A 21,148-nucleotide genomic window follows, 5' to 3' on the forward strand; every position below is an offset into this window, starting at 1 on the left:
TCACAAACAGGTGTTCACTTTCAATGTACTAGTCAGTCAGATAAGTTTCTAAGTAGACAGTGCCACATAGTTTTCTAGTAGCTGTAGAAAAAATTTCCTTGCAGCTTCTGTCTTCATGGAAATTTTCCATGCAGCCAACGATAATGATCCTAAAAGAATGCAAAAATTTTAGATGGAATCTCCTGCAAACACATTTTAGTTCCAGTTTGCAATCATTATTGACCAAATTAATTTTATTTCCTTTCTACAAATTAGTGGTAAAGTCATCAGATTGCAAATAAAGGTAAAGCAAGGCATGTTGTGGATGCATTTTTGGTAATATCATTTCACAATATAACCTACCAATGTTGTCAAATTACTTATGAATTTAGTGGTAGATTATACATTATGAAAGAAATATATGCATGGAATGTTTCTGTTGTATTGTTGGTAATAGGTTATAACAACCAATTTCCATGATGATAAATTCATGAAATAAAATAATATGCATATATTAAGCAAAAATGATGAATGCATCTATATTTTGGAATCAAACTCCAAAATACTGTACACAGACAGGAGTCTTGGTCTACTGGTCTACTGCTCATTGTGTGAAGCTAAGCTGCCTGCTGACTGACAGATGCACTCCAGCTGTGGTGCTTTGAGAAGAGCATTCTTTTGCACTAGGACTCTTAACCTGTGGGTGGATCTGATACCTTAAACAATACAAAGGTATCCTATACATTTCAACACAATTTATTCATGCTATTCATTTCTTTCACATACATCTTTGATTATCAGAAAATTTCTCTTTACAAAAGACAAGTAGTATAACTGTGGTTTTAGTTTAATTGAAAAGTTCACAACAGGAGTGTAAAATGGGAATGACAGAGTAATCTTCAAACTTTTAATGAATCTCATGGGTCACTCTGCTGGGAAATTAGCATTTGACATGACAGAGCAAAGGTCTTCTTCATAGACTAGTGGTATTGAGTGAAAAGAATTTAGATGTATCTAATTGACAGTAATTTCACGATTCATGGTAGGTTTTATTTTGAAACTCATTATTTTCTGTAAACTTATGAGTGAAGTAAAAAAGTTAAAATGACACAAGAGCAAAACAAGTCATATACTTGGGGGTTTTGACTTGATATTTTGTACTGTATTTGACATTTCACTTGCCAAGTTTTAGTATGGAATCCAGATGAAGGGAAAGACTGTAAGTGTGAAAACCATGATTGCTCAAGGATCCTGGCCATCTATTAACAAGAGTGATCATTGTTAGCCCAATAGAAAAAGACTCATAGACTTTTGACCATATGTTGTGATAACTATATCTCTAATTAGCTTATCTTCTATTTAACCATGTCTTAACTTTTTAAAAACTATTCTCTTAAAGTTCTTACCTGTAAGTCGATCTGTGTCACCAAGGGAAGAGAGTGCCACCAGGACGCTGTTCTGGAGTGGGGTGAAGTCAGCGATGAAAGGGGCTTTGTCAGTGCTCAGCAGCATTCGTGATGCCAGGCCTTTCTGCAAACTGTGCGATCGAGTCAGGGTTGTAGGAAGTTGGGCTGCAGCTAAGTAATTGACAGCAACAGCCCAATTCTTCTCAAAATCTGCTTCTGGGTTAACATAATAGGCATATCTAAAAGACAAGTTGACAAAATATAAAATTCTGATTAACTAACTCAGAACTTCAAGATCACTCTCTGAAGAAAGCATCTGGTATCAAGTAAAATGGATACTTTATTTAAATAATAACTTTAATAATGCTATGAATTTCATTCATCTTTCAGGAGTTAATGTAGACTAACTACTAGAAGGATCATCCCATCTGCATCTGTTTTTAATACTTTATTTTCCACTTTATGTCTTTTACCTAGGCAAGTTTTACTTAAAACTGTATGGAAAATGGATATAAGAACATGTTTAATACCCTCTGGCTATATAATGATAAGTACCAGCAGGGTGTGGTTAAACATGGCTGTATGTAATCCCAGTTTAAGATGTGGAGGCAGGAGAATCAACAGTTCTAGGTAATCCTCAGTTACATAGAAATTTGAGACCATCCTGTACTATATGAGAAACTGAGAGAGAGAGAAAGAAAAAAACAAAAGAAAGGAAAGAAGTACAAAAGAAGGAAGGAGAGAAGAGGAAGATAAAGAAAATAGCATGGGAATGCACAAATCATCAGCAACACATGATGATAGCTATGGTCAGTGTGGAGATCAGGTCTTGCCCTGCCTTGCCCATATATGCCACAGTATATAAAATATATATATAATTCAGGCTGTTCTGACACTATGTTTCATATCAGTAAGTCATTCCATTTTGAGTGCAAATGCTGAGATAAAATGATTCTGCTTCTTATTAGTGCAAGTAAACAATTACCACCAGTCTAGCACAAACCACAAGGCACAGACTATAAGTCACTTATTTATAAAAATTAATATTGCCACCTATGAGCTGATTAAATTAAGAACACATGGGCAAGTTAAAATAATACCAGAAATGTCAGTCCCCTTAGCTTACTAAACACACCAGACCAAATACTGATATAAACCTCATACTTGGAACATATAAAGGAGGGGTATCTCATATGGAAACACAGTGATCCACATTGGCCCATTATCATTCACATTCATTATGGAATTAACAAGTAACAAAGTCTTGACTGCCACTGAGGCTTTGGCTTAACAGATTCCCTGCTTGAGTGGTCCATTTAAGTACCAGAGTGTATCTGCCCCCCACCTGGACTCAACTTGAATCCCCTTTTGCAGTCTTCCAGCAGCTCAGTTGGGTTCCTTATCTAACCACATACAAGCAATGACTCTACCTCTCTATGGGCATATAACTAAATATATATGTGATCTGAGAATTAACATTTATAATTGAGAGAATGGGATTGTCCATAATCATAATGTTTAAGCAAAATTAACATACTTGACTTATAGCCAACAAAATTTACATAATGCATGGAGTCCTGGAGAGAGTGAGATGAAACACAACCTCAAATTTCTCCTGTTTCTCTTCTCTGGCTTCTTCTTTTTTCTTTTCCCTTGGTGCTGGCCTGTAATTCCCTGTACCAAGATGTGGCCTACTTCTACAATGAGCTGTTGATCAGAGAGACCTACTAGATCTCCCAAAACAAACAAGAGAGTCTTCTATCATAACACTTGATTACCCACCAGAGGTTACTGCAAAAGACATCAAATGCTGTTGGCACGGACCATGGAGAGACCTAGTTGGAATCTAGAGATGAGCCAGTCCCCAGAAAATTAGAACATCTCATGCTGGAAGGCACTACATGAGCTACGTGGGGAAAATGGCCAACATCTGTCCAAGCAACTCAAAGTCTAAGTGAATCAGAAGCAAACAACTTGACATGATGTTCACATAAGTGCAATAGTGGCACACAGCCGTGGTGGGTAGCCAACTGCTCTTGGATTGGCTAACATATCTGTTCAGTGGAAAGGAAACCATATCTGGAACTCGGAAACAAATCAGAATCATATCCAGATAATGACTCTACTTTCCATTGTCAAGCTCCAACTAACCTTAGAGTATAAGAGTATCTAAACCCTTTTAATTCTCTCTAAATTAATTATCCCATTTAACTGGCACTGATTTCACTCTCCATTAAAGAATCTGCTTCTCTTTTTCAGATGGGAAGTGGACCTAAGTAGATAAATGACCCAGCACACTCCACCTGGCCCCAGGTGAAACCACAGAGGAATTGCAGAAATGAGCAAGAGTGCTGCTTTCTTAGTGAATCTGATATAAGCACGAGGGTGATGGAGAAAGATACTGAAGACACTCAACACCCACCAAACCAGAGATCCAGATGCTCCTAAGTGCCCATCACTGTAGTAACCTTAAAATGCTCCGAGCATGGCTCAGGGAAATTTGCAGAAGAGGGGGCAGAAAGGTTGGGCAATTTGCACAGAGACATTGCCTCTCCCCACTCCCCACAATGCAGATCCACAATCCGCATGGGGTTGACCTGCATCCCCAATGAGGAAGGCCTCTTCAGAATAGGGGCAGGGAGAAGGTAAAGGATGGTACCAACATGTGATGTTTACATACAAAATATGTCCATATCTAATAAAAAAATAATAAAATAAATTCTGACATGTGGAAAGACAAAAATGAATCCATCTGTGTTTCTGACATAGCATATTCACAACAGTCTGAATAGCGCTGTCTTCTTTATTCTCTTGGGGGGAGGAGGCCAACTCCATTTGACTTTTTAATTAGCATGGAAAATTATATGAAATATATTTAAAATTTAAAAATAAAAAATCACAACATAATTCTATTTAAAGTAAAACAATACAGAGAAATAAAGATCTCTATGAAGTTCTAGAAGTTAAAATAGCAGAACCTGCTAGCCAAACCTAAGTACTACCTACCCTGCAACCACAGGAGTTCTTGCACTCAACAGAGCAGAAGAGAGGCCCTGCTTGACTCACTGGCCAGGTGACATGTGGACATGTGGGTGTGGAGAAGAAATTAAGGCTTTTTTTATTTCCTTTCAGTAATTGCATCTGTGACTTATCTCTACTCAAAACTGAAAGATTCCTCTTTAAAGAAAATGAGCCCATAGTTCATTTCTGACACATTTTTTTTGTTTCATTATACATTGCAAACGTCAAGTATATTTATATGCTCAATACAACCTCTAAGATGTCTTTTGCAAGCCTCATGAGTTAGAGGGAGTACTACCTACCAAGAGGACAGGCTCACCTGTGTTTTCTTATGTTGTCACAGACAGCAATTGAGCTTCCACTGTTGTATATGGCTGCACATACACAGTACATCACAAGAAACTGGTCAGGGATAAATCCCCTTCAGTGCCCTGTTTCATAACCCATTGTTGAGGCCTCATCAATAGAGAGGAGGATTCATTTGCCCTGAGGGACAATCCAGTGGGTGAGAAAAACAAGACAGGGTGGGAGCACTGAAACACCCATGCCAGATTCTGCATAGGCACTTCCACAATGGCAACGAACACTCTTTTCTTTGTTTTTGTTTTGAGCTCTACCCGCGCTTTTGGCTGCCTTGGGGGCTGCCTCCCTCTGGGTGGTTGACTTCACCTCCACTTCTGAATCCAAATCCTCCTTACATCTGCACTTCTAGATGCTGCATGCAGTACGTGGAGTGACAGTACCACCTTTGGAACTGCCTTGCTTGCTATTGCTGATATCTTTTTCACATGTGCCACTGAATTATCTATGATTAAAGTAATAAAAATCAATCCCTATTTGTGTTCCATTTTTGTCTTCTACAAGAAAGCGAATGCATTCCATGACATTTGTTTTTTAATGTAATTCTTTGTTAATACTTTTAGCCCTTCATAACATATACTCTAAGCTTTGTCATAGTAAAATATTTACCCCAATGATAATTTATTTATTAAGATTAAAAATTGCTGTTACTTAGAGCCGGGTGTGGTGGCACACACCTTTAATCCCAGCACTTGGGAGGCAGAGGTAGGTGGGTCGCCATGAGTTTGAGGCCACCCTGGGACTACACAGTGAATTTCAGTTCTGCCTGACTAGAGCGAGATCCTACCTTGAGAAACCAAATAAAGAAAAATTTCTAGAAGTTGAGAAGAAAATAAAAACCAGTATTAGTATGACAACATTATTTAGCATGTTAGAGGGAGAAGTGCTTGGACCATTCTTACCTATCTTCAAAGATGGTGACAGGGTATTTCAAAGATGAAGTATGTGCAACCCATAGGTGATTCAGGAGACCATCAAAGTCACTAGAAGGTGACTGCATGTACTAAAGCAAGAAAAGAAACCTTCATGTGAACCACTGTGATGATTCTTCAAATCCAACCTGGTGCAGAAACACAGTTGAGCATGTTCTGCATGAAGTGATAATTTTATTTCTCAGAATATAAGTAAGACCTTGGTATCTACTACTTATTGGAGGGCAAAAAATATAAACTTTTCAAAAAATGTATTTATTTGCAAGCAGAGACATGCAGACAGAGAGAAAAGAGAGAAAGTATGGCTATGCCAAGGCCTCAAACCACTGCAAACTGATTACAGAGGCATGTACCACATTGTGCATCTGGCTTTACATGGGTACTGGAGAATCAAACATGGATAGTTAGACTTTGCAGGCAAGTGCCTTAATAGCTGGACAATCTCTCCAGCCCAAGAACTTTTAATATAGTGTATTCAATTAGAAGAAATGAACTTCAAGTACTTTCAAAGATCCATATAGTATACTAGTAAAGAGTGTTGCTATTTTTCCAACAACAATATTCAAATTCCTACAAAGTCTTAAGAAAAAAGTTTTTAATGTTATATTTAAGTATACCTAAAATAATGAATTAACAAGCTAATAAACTAGCAAATATATCTTTAAATCTCTTAGTTTTAATCTATATCAGAGCTTGACCAATTTATTTTATTTTGATCATTACTTAGGTGAGAACAACATATAACTGTATCTTTCTACCAATATATAATCACATATTAATTCAGTTACAAAAATGTATCTTGTATAAAATCAATTCTATAATTAAATCTCCTTTAGGACTTCACAATTCTATCTAAGATTCAATTAATCATACTTGCTCTATAACAAATATCATTTAAACTCATTTGTGGTATAATTTACTTATAGTGAGAATAGATGGATTTTGTGTTTATAACATAGTGGGGGTTTCCATGGCATGCAATGTACTTCTGTAACACATCTTATTAAAATATCTGCTATATATTTTCATGTTAAGGAAAATTTCACAATGCACAAAAATAATTGCTTGAAAAGTATATTAATTAATAAAAGAATTCTCTAGCCATATTTTAAAAGTGTGAACTGCAAATCTTAAAGAAAGAACCTGAAAGAAGGCAGTCCATTTCTCCATTATGTCAGGGAAGGTTGACCAGCAGCCAGCAACATCATAACAAAACTTCGTCTGGTCTTTAGGTGGGGGCAAAAGTGTGATTTGCTCTGACGAGATCCCCATTATGCCAGAATCAACCGCAGCAAGGAAAGGCAGCATACTCAGAAAATAATTTATATCTGTAAAAGCAAAAAAGATAATTATCATAACCTGTGACAGATGTAGGGATACATCTTAAAGGACACTTTAGTAATTAAGGAAATTTCTCAGATTCAGAAATATAAATTTTCAATTGAAAATACTGAACAGAATCTACCTATGGGTCATATATAACTTTAGTATGTTTCTTTTAATGGCTATCTAATCTTGAATATATTTTTAAACTACTTGATTATATTTTTGAATAAAATCTTATTGTTATAAATTAGATAGTTATCCTATTTCAAAACACTAAAAAAATGAGGAAAGGTGTTACCTTATCCACAGAATGATACAAAACCTCTCACTGAAGCTGCATTGTGAATTGTATTATTTTTTTAAAAAATGGAAATGAGTATTTTGATTTCATCTATATTAGTTTAATGTTTATACATATTCACTAAATCCCTGTCCTAACCTATGTCTCTAAAGTAAATATTTCAATGACTTCTGTCAGCAGATAATTAGAGGAATAAATAATTTGACTCATGATCAAATCATACTTTGTATATACAGATAGCCTACTCCAGCAGGTTGAGAAATTTCAATGGCTATTAAGCTTATTTTGATTCCTAGCGGAAATTGGTGATGGAAAAATATTTTGGACCATAGACATGCATTTGTGAATACACCTCTCAGCTCTAGCCCAGAAGGTTGACCCTTCAATTTCTAATCAGACAATTATATTTCTGAATGGTTTGCAGGTCTTGTTTTTGAGAGAAATGACTCAGGATGGTCTGAGGAAAACACACAAGGGTCCATACTATTTATGAGTCAGTCTGAGAAAGTGAAGTTTCATGTGACTTTGTTTGTAATTATTGGTAAATTACTCTAAGAAATTCATTAATGAACCCACAAAACTAAAGAACTAGAAAATACTCTTTAGTTATTTGAGCATTGCCTGACTGGAGCCTTAGTTTACAGATGGTAACATGAGGTGCAGTATTACTCTGACATATTGTGGAGGTTCCATATCTAATGCACTTCATCCAAGCAAAACACAGGACATTGTTTTTTTAGTCTCATTTCCGTGCAAAGGTTACATGTCTCTTTCAGAACCTGTCATTTAACTGTCACTGCTAGTCCCTCAGAGGCCATATCCGCTGCGGTTCCTAGAATCAGTACTGTGAAAAACAGTAAGTCATAAAAGAACCCTTAGAGACATTGTGACTGTTATATCATAGAATTTGACATAAAGGCCACTGGTGCATGGTGTAGTAGATTCATTTTGAAAATGGAACAGTGCTGCCTGTTTTGTCCCTGCCTCTAAGATTTAGTTCAAATGCTTTCTGAGTGGTAAGGATTGTACCTGTTTTGCTCCTTAAGAGAATTTACCAGCCACTCTTTTGCTCCTTAAGAGAACTTACCAGCCCACCAACTGTCCACAGAGATGCACAGGTGGTCTCTAGATTCATAGCCACAGTCTGTCCTTCCAGTGGGATCAACTAATCTTCCTGAAAGATAAACAATGCGCTGATTAGATCTATTTATTATTATGGACATTTAATCTACTTAGAAGTCACTAAACTACATATTTTTATTCATAGGTGAACTAATTATATCAATAGCTTGTATTTCCAATTCCTATCATTCTTTACTGTTCATTTCTTATAACAACCAACTCCTTTTCATTTCATCACATCATTTTTTTTCCTTTGTGATATAGGTTGTATATAGCTTTTATATAATTATTCACATTTTTATTGTGCTTTTTACCTTCTGATGCAAATTGTGGAAGCAACACACAGAAAATGACATGGTCCACATTCAAACCAAGTCTTTGTTCTATTTTTCAGTAGCTTGGAAGTTCTAGATAACCACTTGTGCCTCAGTTTTGTTTTGTGTAATGTGAGTTAATAATATTCAATACATCATAAGATTACTGTTTAAGGTGAGAAAAAAATTATCAAATGTTTTATGTAATGACTATATATTATATAATCATCAACAATAATCCTTCCCTTCAAAACTGAATTTCTTTCATATTTTCCTTGCTTTCTGGGTACCAAGTGTATGTTGGGAAACAGGCACCAATTTTTCTCATGAGCTTCTTTGGTCAGTCAAAAGAAATAATGTCTGTTAATTTAAGAATATTATACTCTAAAACATATCTGTTCTATATATTTTTGAAAGTTCTTTATTTCCAAGATAAAGGAATAGCTTGCAGAGAAAATCTTTAGCAAAGTGATTCTCACTTATAATTTCATGTCTATAATCAGGCAATTGCAGTTAAGATGCCCAAGAAGGTCTAATTTCTCCTCACTTCTGCTTATAGTATGCATCCTGTATGTTCACCTCAGTGCTTAAAAGGAGAATGTAGTTAATACTGGTTTAGAAATCATTGTTTAAATACTCAATATGCTAGACACAAGAGGACATTTGAGGTCAATACCTATGTCTACACCTCACTGAAGTTTTTAGAAAAAACAACTAATCCATATGAGAAAAAAGTTTGCAGGCAAGAAAAACAATTATTATGAGAAAAAAGTGAAGAAAAAAGAAAGTTGTTTCAAATATATGGGGAACACAAAGAATTTCATTTTCAAAAATAACTCAGGGTAATATTGCTAGAGCATAAGAATGAACTAAGAGCTTTCTTACCAGAACTGTATTGCCAGCCATGCTGTAGAGGTAAACCCCACAAGATATTTTGTTCATTTTCTGGAGCATATTTTTCAAAATATGGGGCTGTCTGGTTCAGTAGGATTCTATATGCCCCCATTCTCTCAGTGAATATCCAGGGGTCAATAATGTACTTCCCATTCTCCACCCTGTAGTCACTGAACTGCCCGGGACTCTCCTCCCAGAGCGGAGGATACAGGCCAGAGAGATCAGAAGCTCCTGCTGCAGCAGAAAGGCAGCCAGCCAGTACCCAGGCCCAGGAGGGAAGGAGAGCCATGGTGCTAATGTTGCGAACTGGGGCTGTGGACGTTTTATTGGAGAATGGAGGAGGAAGTCATGATCCTTTTCTTGCCTCACACCTTCTCACATCTTTGCACTTTTTTTTGGAAAAGGTGGAGGTGTAGAGGAAATTGGCATATTGCTTAACATTCAAGATAAATGAGATTTGCCAGCTTTTGATTGTCAACCCATGGTGTTAGAACCTGAACATGAATAGAAGCTGGTTATCATATAGTGGATGAAGCTGCTTATTAGCAAAAACATCTTCCAGAACTTTTCCAGGTTACATTCTGATCATAAAATATATTACCAATGGCATTAGAATATTTCCCTTTCATAAAGACACTTTAATATCACGGAATATACTGATAAACTTAGAAATGGAAATACCCAAAGTTATAATGATTTGTAAAAATATACTATAAGATAACTGATCCAGTTATGATACAAGTTTCTGCTTCATGTAAAAATCTTAAACTATATCCAATTAACCCAGTCAAGTAGACAAAGTCACTTCATTAAAAAAATTCAAAATTCTGAAAATTATTTTTTTAAGTTTTTTATCATTTATTTATTAGTTATTAGATACAGAGGGAGAGAGAAAGAGAGAGAGAGAGAGAGAGAGAAAGAGAGAGAGAGAATGGGCACACCAGGGCCTCTAGCCACTGCAAATGGACTCCAAACATATGTGCCATGATGTGCATCTCACTAACATGGGACCTGGAGAATTTAACCTGGGTCTTTAGGCTTCTCAGGCAAGCACCTTAACTGCTAAGCCATCTCTCCAGCCTGGAAATTACCTTTTAATATCTACTCTCAGTTAATGTCAGTAAAAGAATTTTGAATTGGGCTGGAGAGAGAGTTTAGCAGTTAAAGTGCTTACCCGTGAAACCTAAGAACTCATGTTTGAATCTCCAGATCCCACTTAAGCCAGACAAACAGGAACACAAGCATACTAGAGTTCATCTATAACAGCTGAAAGGCTCTGGTGCTCCCATTCTGTTCCTGCCCCCCTTCTTTCTCTCTTAAAATAATAAAAATAATCTTGAATTGTGTTTGAGAACATCAGTTTCTGGCATCCCTTCCACACAGAGATAGGTAACTGATTACTGAGCACTAAGACATAAACAGAAATGATGTCCCCAGTCTCCTGGAGTTTGTTCTTATGGGTAACAACCACTTTCTCTTCCATATAGTGATCTGTATTATGTACTCAATGGCTTAAATTCAATCTTGACCTCTCAGCATATTGCACTTTTTTTGGGGATTACAGAATGAAAAACTGGGAATTGCCTAAGCCCCAGATGTTTAAGCCTTGAACTATCTCTAAATTCCTATATCAGGAATAAATGTCATTGCATTACATCCATATAAAAAAATTAAGGACACCAATAATACTGTAGCTAGGGCTGTTGCCTCATGGTATACCCACTTTCCTAATGTGTGAGGCCTATTATATGATTCCCAATATTTCAAAAACAAACAAATGAGAAAACTAAGGGCAGTAAGATAGTTAAGTGGTTAAGTGGTATTTGCCTGCAATGCCTGCCAGTCCAGAGTTCAATTCTGTAGTACCTACAAAAGGCAGATGTGCAAACTAGAATATGCACCTGGAGTTCACTTGCAGTGGTAAGAGAGCCTGGAGACTTCATAAACTCTCTCTCTCTCTAAAAAAATAAATAATTTTTAAGAGAATACTAAGGAAATTGAATAAAGTCACCTCATGTCCTTAAACTATGAACATTCTCAATTCATTAAATTGTAATATAAGTAATGAAAAGAAAAAAATGATAACAAGACTTTAAGTTTTCTCATATTTTGTTCTTCAATTATAGCAAAGAAATATGAAAGCAACAAATATTTAGAATATATAAAGAACTAAATAAACTGACCAAGAAATCAGAAAACCCAATAAATAAAGGGACTAATGACATGAATAGGTAGTTCACAAAAAAAAAAAATACAAATAGTCAATAAACAGGGAAAAAAAATGTTCATTCTCGCTAGCTGCATTAGTAACTTTACTTGTTTACAAAATAGCTGACAAAAGCAACTTGAAGGAAGGAGGAAAGAGTCCATCATAGCAAGCCATGCATAGAGACAGGAGACTGGAGTAGCTTGCCACAGTCAATTTGGAGCAGGAAAGAGCAATGAATGCTCATGCTCAGCTCACTTTCTCCTTTTTATTCACATGGGACCTTAACCCAAGATTGGTGCCCCTACAGTTTGGGTGGTCTTCTACCTCAATTAACCTAATCTAGAAACTTTGTCTTAGACATAGCCAGAGATTTGTCTGCTAGGTGATTCTAGTTCCTGTTAAGTTGATAGTCAATATTAACCATCACACTAGCCATCAAGGAATTCAATTAAAATGACATTGAGATTCTATCTTCTCTAGATAGAGTAAGTCTTTAAGAAAACAGAAAATTCTGGCATGGATGTGCTAGTGGGAATATAAACCAATCCAGTCTCTATGGAAATCAATATGGAGTTTTCTCAGAAAACTAGAAACAGTTCTATCATATGACTTGACTATACTGATTCTGTGTCAATATATCACAGAATACCCTCATAGCAATATTTATTGCAGCACTAGTCATAATAGCTAAGTTATTAAACCAACCTAGGTGTCTAACAGCAAAAGAGTGAAAGATGTGCCTGGAGATAGCATATTAAGCAAATTAAGTCAGTTATATAATGACAAATATTGTAAATTTTCTCTTAGTTGTGTTTCCTATATTTTACAGCTACATAAAATTATATATTCATATATTAAATGAAAGTAGGATTGAAATTGTCTGAGGAAATAAATTACTAAGGGGGGAGGCAAGAAAGAGGAAGGTAGGCTGGGGAGATGGCTTAGCGGTTAAGCGCTTGCCTGTGAAGCCTAAGGACCCCGGTTTGAGGCTCGGTTCCCCAGGTCCCACGTTAGCCAGATGCACAAGGGGGCGCACGCGTCTGGAGTTCGTTTGCAGTGGCTGGAAGCCCTGGTGCGCCCATTCTCTCTCTCTCCCTCTATCTGTCTTTCTGTGTCTGTCGCTCTCAAATAAATAAATAAAAAAAAAATTAAAAAAAAAAAAAAGAAAGAGGAAGGTGAGGGAATGGGGTAAGAAGAAATATTGTTCAATATATAGTACTTACTTGTTTGAAAATATATAAAAAATATAAAATCTAAATTCTTAAAGGTATACATAATAATGGAGTATCATTTTATCTTTATGATGTATAATGTTTAAATTATATATAAAACATATCTGTCTCTTTGCTTATCTAATTTTTCATGTATGGAAACAAGGTGGCAAATACAAAATATTCCAACAAACAGAAGGACAAACTAATAGGAAGGTATGACTGGGAATTTCAAGACACTCAAGATACTATGAAGAGATCAAACATAAGGATTCAGGGTATAGAAGAAGGAGAAGAATTTCAATCTTACGGCATAGTAAGTATTTTCAGTAAAATCTAGATGAAAATTTCCCCCAAATAGGGAAAGAAAGACCAATAAAGGTACAGAAGGCATTTGTTTAGAACACCAAACAGACATGACCAGAAAATAACATCTCCTCACCATATTATAATTAAAGTACTAATCACTCAGACTAAAGAAAAAATATTTAAGCAGTAAGAGCAAAGCATCTAGTCACCTATAAAGGCAAGCCCATCAGGATAGCAGCACTCAATACAAACTTTAAATGCTAATTTCTTAAAGACAACTGCCAACCCAGACTACTATATCCAGAAAAGCTATCTGTCATACATGAAGGAGAAACAAGAATTTTCCATGATAGAAACGCGCTATAGGAATGCACAACCACTAATACATTTCTATAAAAATAGTTTAAGGGGGCTGGAGAGATAGCTTAATAGGTAAGGTGTTTGCCCACAAAGACAAAGAACCTTGGTTCAATTCCCCAGGACCCACATAAGCCAGATGTACAAGGTAGTACCTTCGTCTGGAGCTTGTTTGCAGTGGCTGGAGGCCCTGGCATGCCCATTCTCTCTCTCTCTCTCTCTCTCTCTCTCAATCTCTCTCTCCCTCCCTCTTTCTCTCTAGCTTTATGAAATATAATTTTTTTAATTTTAAAAATTAAAAAAAAAAATAGTTGAAGGGATACTTCAGTCTGAAGAGAAGGGAAAGCACAGACATGAGACCACAGAGAATAAACCATGCTGGGATCCACATATGAGAGAAAATAGAATGTTTGTCTTTCTATACCTGGGTTATCTCTCTTAATATAATATTAACCCAGCTATAGTAAGGTGCCTTTTCTTATTGGTCATATTGTATTGTATTTTTAGTGTCATTCATGATTCTATTATTTTTTCTTCTTTATGTTTTTCTAACAAACATGTGAAATAAATTATTGTTTACCTATAGGTAATTTGATTGTTAGAATTTCTCTGTAAGTTGATATTTTTATATATAATTTTATTTGACTTCTAATTTAGTCATAATTTAAGATTATCATCTGTATATTTTTAATTTGTTGAGGATTTCTTTATGCCTAGGAAATCTTCAAGTTTTGCAGGCTTTATGTATGTGTACTTAAGAAATGAGCATTACCTACTTACAAGGTACATATTTTGTGTATTTCTATTAGACAACATATGTTAATTATATTTCTTGTAAGTTTTGTATTCTTTCTTTTTGTTGTTTGCTTGCACTGTCAATAATCAAGCCAGTTTTACTAACATATGCCATCATGATAATTATATGGAGTTAGTTTGATAGGACTGCAAACATCAAGAGTTGTAACTGCTGTCATTAGCCCTGGGTAATCCTGGTTTTTATTGTCCCAGTTCCTAGCAACTATAATTAGAATAGTCCATCTGAGTAGTATCTGTAGCCTGGAGCTAGGGATATCCCTGCTTCTTTTATATTACCTTAAGATAAACCAAGTACATTTGAGTTTGGAATAGATCCTAAACAGAATATACCTCACTCCTTGTGATCCAAATTTACTTTCCTACTTAATCTTACTGTTTCTCTTTGCCATGCTTCTGATAGGAAGTCCCAAATAAATTGCCCCTTGTGATATTCTTTTTTTTTAATTTTTTGTTCATTTTTATTTATTTATTTGTGACAGAGAGAGAGAAAGAGAGAGAGAGAGAGAGAGAGAGAGAGAGAGAGAGAGAGAGAGAGGTGGGGGATGGGAGGGAGAATGGGCTTGCCACGGCTTCCAGCCACTGCAAACAAACTCCAGATGCATGCACCCCCTTGTGCATCTGGCTAACGTGGGTCCTGGGGAGTTGAGCCTCAAACTGGGGTCCTTAGGCTTCACAGGCAAGCACTTAGCCACTAAGCCATTTCTCTAGCCCCCCTTGTGATATTCTAAATCTAATTTCTTCTTCTCCTCCTCCTTCTTTATTAATCTCAAGGTATTTTCGGGTTATATACTGGTACCATGTTATTCTAGAACAATAGTGGTTTAAAGTTTTGCTTCATATGTCTTTTGGCTATTTGATGAGATATACATATAATTCATGATACAAGATAAATAGACAGTGTTACTAGTGTTTATCATGTAAATGTGTTGAAACATAATGAATCCTATAAATATATAGTAGCTGACATATGGCAGACATAATTTTTGTTAAAGAGAATATTTTATATAATATTACTATATATTTATAAGTATTTTTATTAATCTTACAAGGTTCATAAGCTAATAGCCCAGCCCTAAAGAGATCCTCCCAAACCTGTCACACATGGCTAGTCTCCACAGCTCTCTGAAATGATGGTGAAATATTCCTGTTTGCATCTCTCAAACCTCTAAAGCCATTACTATGGTTCTGCCACCTGCTTGGGATGAAGCCTGGCCCTTTTGGACCTTAGCTATCATCTCTGTACACCTTCTATGTTGGCCTTGGGGAAGCATTTCACTACGTGGTTGTGGCTGAGCAGTGAACCCCCTCACTGTAGGCTTTCTGCCTTCAAGTGAATTTGCATTTTTCACAATAAGGAGCTTCCAGTGTATGGGGCCTTGATCTCAGGATACCTTCCCTAATGTCCCCATATAGCACAGGAGGTTTTTCTTCAATGATGCTGATCTCTTTAACAATTACATCTATTTTCTCAGGACCAGCCTGAATGTTATCCTGCATTGAGATTTCCTCTGATAGACAAATTAGCCTATCACCTTTAAGTACATCATCATTCAATTTCTCAGGAATCAGAAGAATGTGGCCAGTTTCTCTAACAGCATATAACATGCTACCTGGTTCCTGATAGAGCCCTTGTTCTCATTTGAAACCTCACCTGCCAGGCCTCCACTGTCTGCATCTATCAGCATTTGTGTCTTCCAAGTCCTCACTAGAATGGCTCATTAAACTCTGTTTTCAGTATTCAAGGGATACTACACCCTGTGTCCCAAACTTTTCCATACCAGTTTCAAAGACCTACAGATAATATGGTCATGTTTATCACAGAATGGTCCTGCTGCTTGGCACCAATTTTCTGTATTAATTACCTTTCTTATTGGAAAATAATGGAACAAAAATAAGGTTAAGAAAGGAAGGATTTGTTTTGGCTCATACTTTAACATTACAGAGGGAAGACAGAAGGATCATGCAGCAGCTGGTCACACTTCAACCAGATTCAGGAAGTAGAGAGATGAGTGCTGGTGCTCAGCCAGTATCGCCTTTTACGAGTCTGCAATCCCAGGCCCTGCAATGTTAAGGCGGACCTTCCCATCTCAGGAAACATAACCAAGATAATCTTACATTAGCAGAACCTGAGGCTAGCCTAATGCAGATAAACCCTCACAGGTGATTCTAGGTTAAGCTGGCAATAGAATTCCTCTCAATAAGGAAGAATTTTACATGGTAGTTTTGTCTTAAAGTAAAATACATTCCACAATGGAAATAGAAAGAAAACCCAAACTAGAAATCTTAAGCAGAAGGTTCAAATAAGTAAAAAAGAGAGAAAGAAAGAAGTTTGTGAAATATGAAACAAAGATGATATGCATGTGGTTAATTTTATTATAATTAAAGGTTATTAAACATTTTCCTAATGTCAGATTTTTTTCAGGAACTTACTTCATCAGTAAATCTGCTCTAGGCAAAAGGGCAATGGGACCTCAGATACACCAAGTTAATTCTAATTAACTTTTAAATGTGATTCCTGCTATTCTTGACCACAGAAATAAAGGAGAAATAAATAAAATAAATAAATAAATAAAAGAGATTTCCAAAAGGCCTAGGGGAAACAAATAGACACAAAAACAAGCCCATCTGATAGTCTCAACTCCAAGAATCTTTCCCTAGGTAGAAAATAACCTGCTTCCTCACAGAAACCCAAGGTGGATTCTCAAGGGGCAAAGGCTGCCACAGGGTGCCAGAACTGCCCTCAGTGGGGTTCTAAGAAACCCAGCTGTGCCAGCTCTGCAAAGAAGGAAACCACTGTGAAGGGCAGTGCCCCACTCTCTGAAGGGCAGTTGGGCCTCTGGTTCCAGTGATGGCCGTCCTTGACACTGATGTTACCTGTGACTCCCTGTGAAACCTCCGCTCGAGGGACTACAGATAGCTATCACATAACTCCTAATGTCACAGGTAAAAACGTTAATATTCTTTCCAATATCTGGGCTTTGTTCCCTGCTTTAATCAGTAACCCAGGACCCCTTACCAGATAAACATGTGTGCTAACAAATTTTGATGAAAAGCTCTAAAGAGAAAAAGGTTATAGTCAGCTCCAACCTTAGGAATTGTCCTATATGTGGCCTAAGGATAAGATATAGCGTCAAGAGTCCTCACCTCAAAGCAGGGTTGCACGCCTAGATACATATACTTTACCAGGTACTCTATAACAGGTGTAAATCAAGAATGTTTGTAAGCTCCAGCCATGTAGGTAAATAATTTCAAGCCCCTGTCTTTCCTTACCATAATATGAAGCTTAGTGGACACATTCTGGGGGAAGATTAACGATTACATTTTACTCAAACGCTTCCCTGTTAAAGGACATAAACACATTTTGCTGCTTGCTGATACTTTTTCAGGGCTGAAAGAGGACTGCCCCATCTAGATTTTAAAATCTTGAGAAATTTTTCTCTGGACTAAAGCTTTTTCCTTCTAAGTCTCCATAGCCCCCAAAACATCTTACAGCTGAAAACTGTTAAGGTTTAAACATTTGCCTCAAAACGGAAAAGACATCTAACTTCTTCAAGGCAAGGATATTTGCAAATCTATCAGTAGTTCAGACTTTGCATCATGTCTCTGTTTTCTTCATTATTTTTCTTTTGGCAGTATTAGTATACCGCATAAGCTGTAGAGGTGCCGCCCAGCGTCAGCACCGTGGTGGTTCTGTAGAGTACACCACCCCTTCCCCCGCCCTGCAAGCGCACCGGAGGTCGCGCGTCCTCCGAGGCCCAGTCACCTCCCTGGCCTCAAGTGGCACTATTTTTTTTTTTTTCCTCTTACCAAGACAGACTTGGAATGCAAAGCAGCTTCTCCTTGAAGTTTAGTTCATCTATGCTGGTAACTTAGAAGAGAAAGAGCCAGAACTTGGCTTCTTCAAATTAACTAGCCCCTTCCATTTTCCGCAGCTCTTCCTACCCAGGGGCCTTTCACACTTCCCCGCTGCTGGTTCTGAGCAGGAAGGGAGGCGGCTGCGCTGCTCGGCTGCTGACTGCCCCGCGTCCCCAGTGAGACCGCTACACACTTGGCACTGTCCGCTAAAGATTTCCCAGAACCTTTGCCTGTACACTAGTTCATCTCACTCCCCTGGGTGTACTATCGATTTCATTCTCTTTTTGTTTGGTTTTGCTGTGTTTCTGTTCTTAGATATATATCTATATAAGCCAGTATGGCCTGGAACATCCAATCTACCTGCCTCTCCATAGCCACAGTTGGCTTTGCTTAATTATCTCCTTAATAAACTCGATGATTGGAGTTTCTGGAACCAAAGATGTGAACATTTTTAAGGATTTTTGGCATGGTCGTTAAATTACTGTATAAAAATTTATAATTTTATCACATTGTTAATATGTACATTTTTCCATTTTAGTCCAAAACTGAAGTGATTGTTTCTAATATTTTCTCTACTTAATAAGGAAATACATACATATTTACATATTTTTATGTGTAATGTATGTATTTCTGTAAATTATGTGTCACAATTATATATTAAAATTATAAATTACACATTACAATTTATATACCCACATATATTTGTACATAATATATCATAGCTCCATTTTGTCTAGTTTCTTTTTTAATTTTTTTATTTTTACTTATTTATTTGAGAGCGACAGACGGACAGAGAGAAAGAGGCAGAGAGAGAGAGAGAGGGAGAGAGAGAGAGAGAATGGGTGCGCCAGGGCTTCCAGCCACTGCAAACGAACTCCAGATGCATGTGCCCCCTTGTGCATCTGGCTAACGTGGGTCCTGGGGAATTGAACCTCGAATGGGGGTCCTGAGGCTTCACAGGCAAGTGCTTAACCACTAAGCCATCTCTCTAGCTCTTGTCTAGTTTTTATGGGAATGTTTATATCTTGTTATGGCAGTGTACAAAATAGAAACTAGTAAAATATTCTTAATAATGTTTTTAGCATATCTCTGCTTCTTTGGATTGGTTTCTATAAACTATCAAGTAAACACTCATCATAAAATTCAGCAAGCCTAAGACAATAATCTTTGCCTTAGCTTCACAAAAACTAATTAAAAAAAAACCCCTCTCTTCATCCTTTCAGACATCTGTTCATGCTCTGAAAACAGTATATAAATTCATAATTTTAACAATTATATTAAGGTGCTTGATTAAAAAAACATGTATAAATGAGCACATTTGGAAATATTTTCTTCTTGAGTACAGAATTTAGCATAGGTTTTTTAATCTCTTGCTTAAATTTAATGCAATTTTACCCTACACCATCACATTATATGACCTCCTACACCTGAGGGGAAAACATAATACCTTTTCTTCACCTATTTCAAGGGTCACAGATGACACCTCTGTAATGCAAAGCAGGGTAACAAGAGAAGCACTTCATATAATGGCTTGAGCATGAAATGTTTCCTATAGACACATGTTACACATGGTCCCTATCTAATGATGCTCCTTTGTAGATTGTCAAAACTTCAAGAGGTGGGTGGGGCCTAGTTGGAAGAAGTAGATCACTGAGGGCTTAAGCCTGACCCCTTCTCTCTCTCTCTCACCTTCCTATGCACCATTAGTCGAGTGGAATTCTATTCCACGTGCTTCCACTGCCATGTTATTCTGTGTCATCATAGAACCAGATTCAGTGGAGCCAAGAACTGTACACTGAAATCTCTGACCATGTTAACCCAATAAATCTTTCACTTTACAATATGCTATTAGATATATGACACAGCTATATTAAAGAAACTCATGAGCCAGACATGGTGGCACACACCTTTAATCCCAGCACTTGGGAGGCAGAGGTAGGAGGATCACCATGAGTTCGAGGCCACCCTGAGACTACATGGTGAATCCAGGTCAGCCTGGGCTAGAGTGAAACCCTACCTAGAAAAACCAAAAAGAAAAAAGAAAGAAAAAGAAACTCATGCAGCTCACGTATTTAAACAAACTTTATGTGACATAAGAACTTTCCGAAATAACAGAAGCAAAGATTCAAGGTCAATAAACAATGGATAGTCAAGTTGAAATGTGACTGGACAAAAAGACATATGAACTGGGGAGAAATTTACCAAAGCCTGTTGGTTCAGGTTTTTCTTGATCACTCTGTGTGGCATTCTTTTCTTCAGGAGTAGTGCAAGACCCCGTATGAGTGAGTAAGGGCCTCTTGATACTTTCAAGTGAAGTCCACAAGCCCCCGTGAAGAAAGACAGAGCAGTTTCAGCATGTTGTAAGCCAGACAACAGGACTTCATTGTATTTTGCCTTGGCTTGTCATTGTCTTACAGGAAATTCCTGCACGGTCTATGGTAGTGTTCTGGTTCTCATAGCTGGATCTGCCTAAAATATCATGTCACAATTGAACTCTATTACATAAAGAACAGCAAATGTTTTCTTTGCTAATGCCACAAGGATAGGATGATGAGTTCCCAGGATATTTAAAGGCCAAGATACAATTTTCTTATCTTTCACTTACTATCACAACACTATATTCTTTGTGTGTGTGTGTGTCTACAGTGCCCTGATTTTCAGTAGCTCTTATTAGCTCTACTTTCTTTATTACTTTTAGCATTTGGGGCACTTCTCTAGGCTGGACCTACATTTGAA

At 37.0% G+C, this 21,148-nt stretch overlaps 1 protein-coding gene across 1 annotated transcript; it reads right to left on the minus strand.

Moving 5' to 3' along the window:
• Nucleotides 1–48: 48 nt before the first annotated feature.
• On the minus strand, nucleotides 49–9,944 carry CUNH6orf58 (chromosome unknown C6orf58 homolog). The gene is made up of 6 exons (XM_004651222.2): nucleotides 9,647–9,944; nucleotides 8,413–8,499; nucleotides 6,842–7,026; nucleotides 5,669–5,769; nucleotides 1,386–1,624; nucleotides 49–149 (listed from the first exon to the last, which is right to left on the minus strand). Exons 1-6 carry the CDS (start codon nucleotides 9,942–9,944, stop codon nucleotides 49–51), a joined length of 1,011 nt encoding a protein of 336 aa, XP_004651279.1.
• Between the last annotated feature and the right edge of the window lie 11,204 nt (nucleotides 9,945–21,148).

The sequence above is a fragment of the Jaculus jaculus genome, chromosome 9 (genome assembly GCF_020740685.1).
Source record: "Jaculus jaculus isolate mJacJac1 chromosome 9, mJacJac1.mat.Y.cur, whole genome shotgun sequence".
Taxonomy (NCBI): Eukaryota; Metazoa; Chordata; class Mammalia; order Rodentia; family Dipodidae; genus Jaculus; species Jaculus jaculus.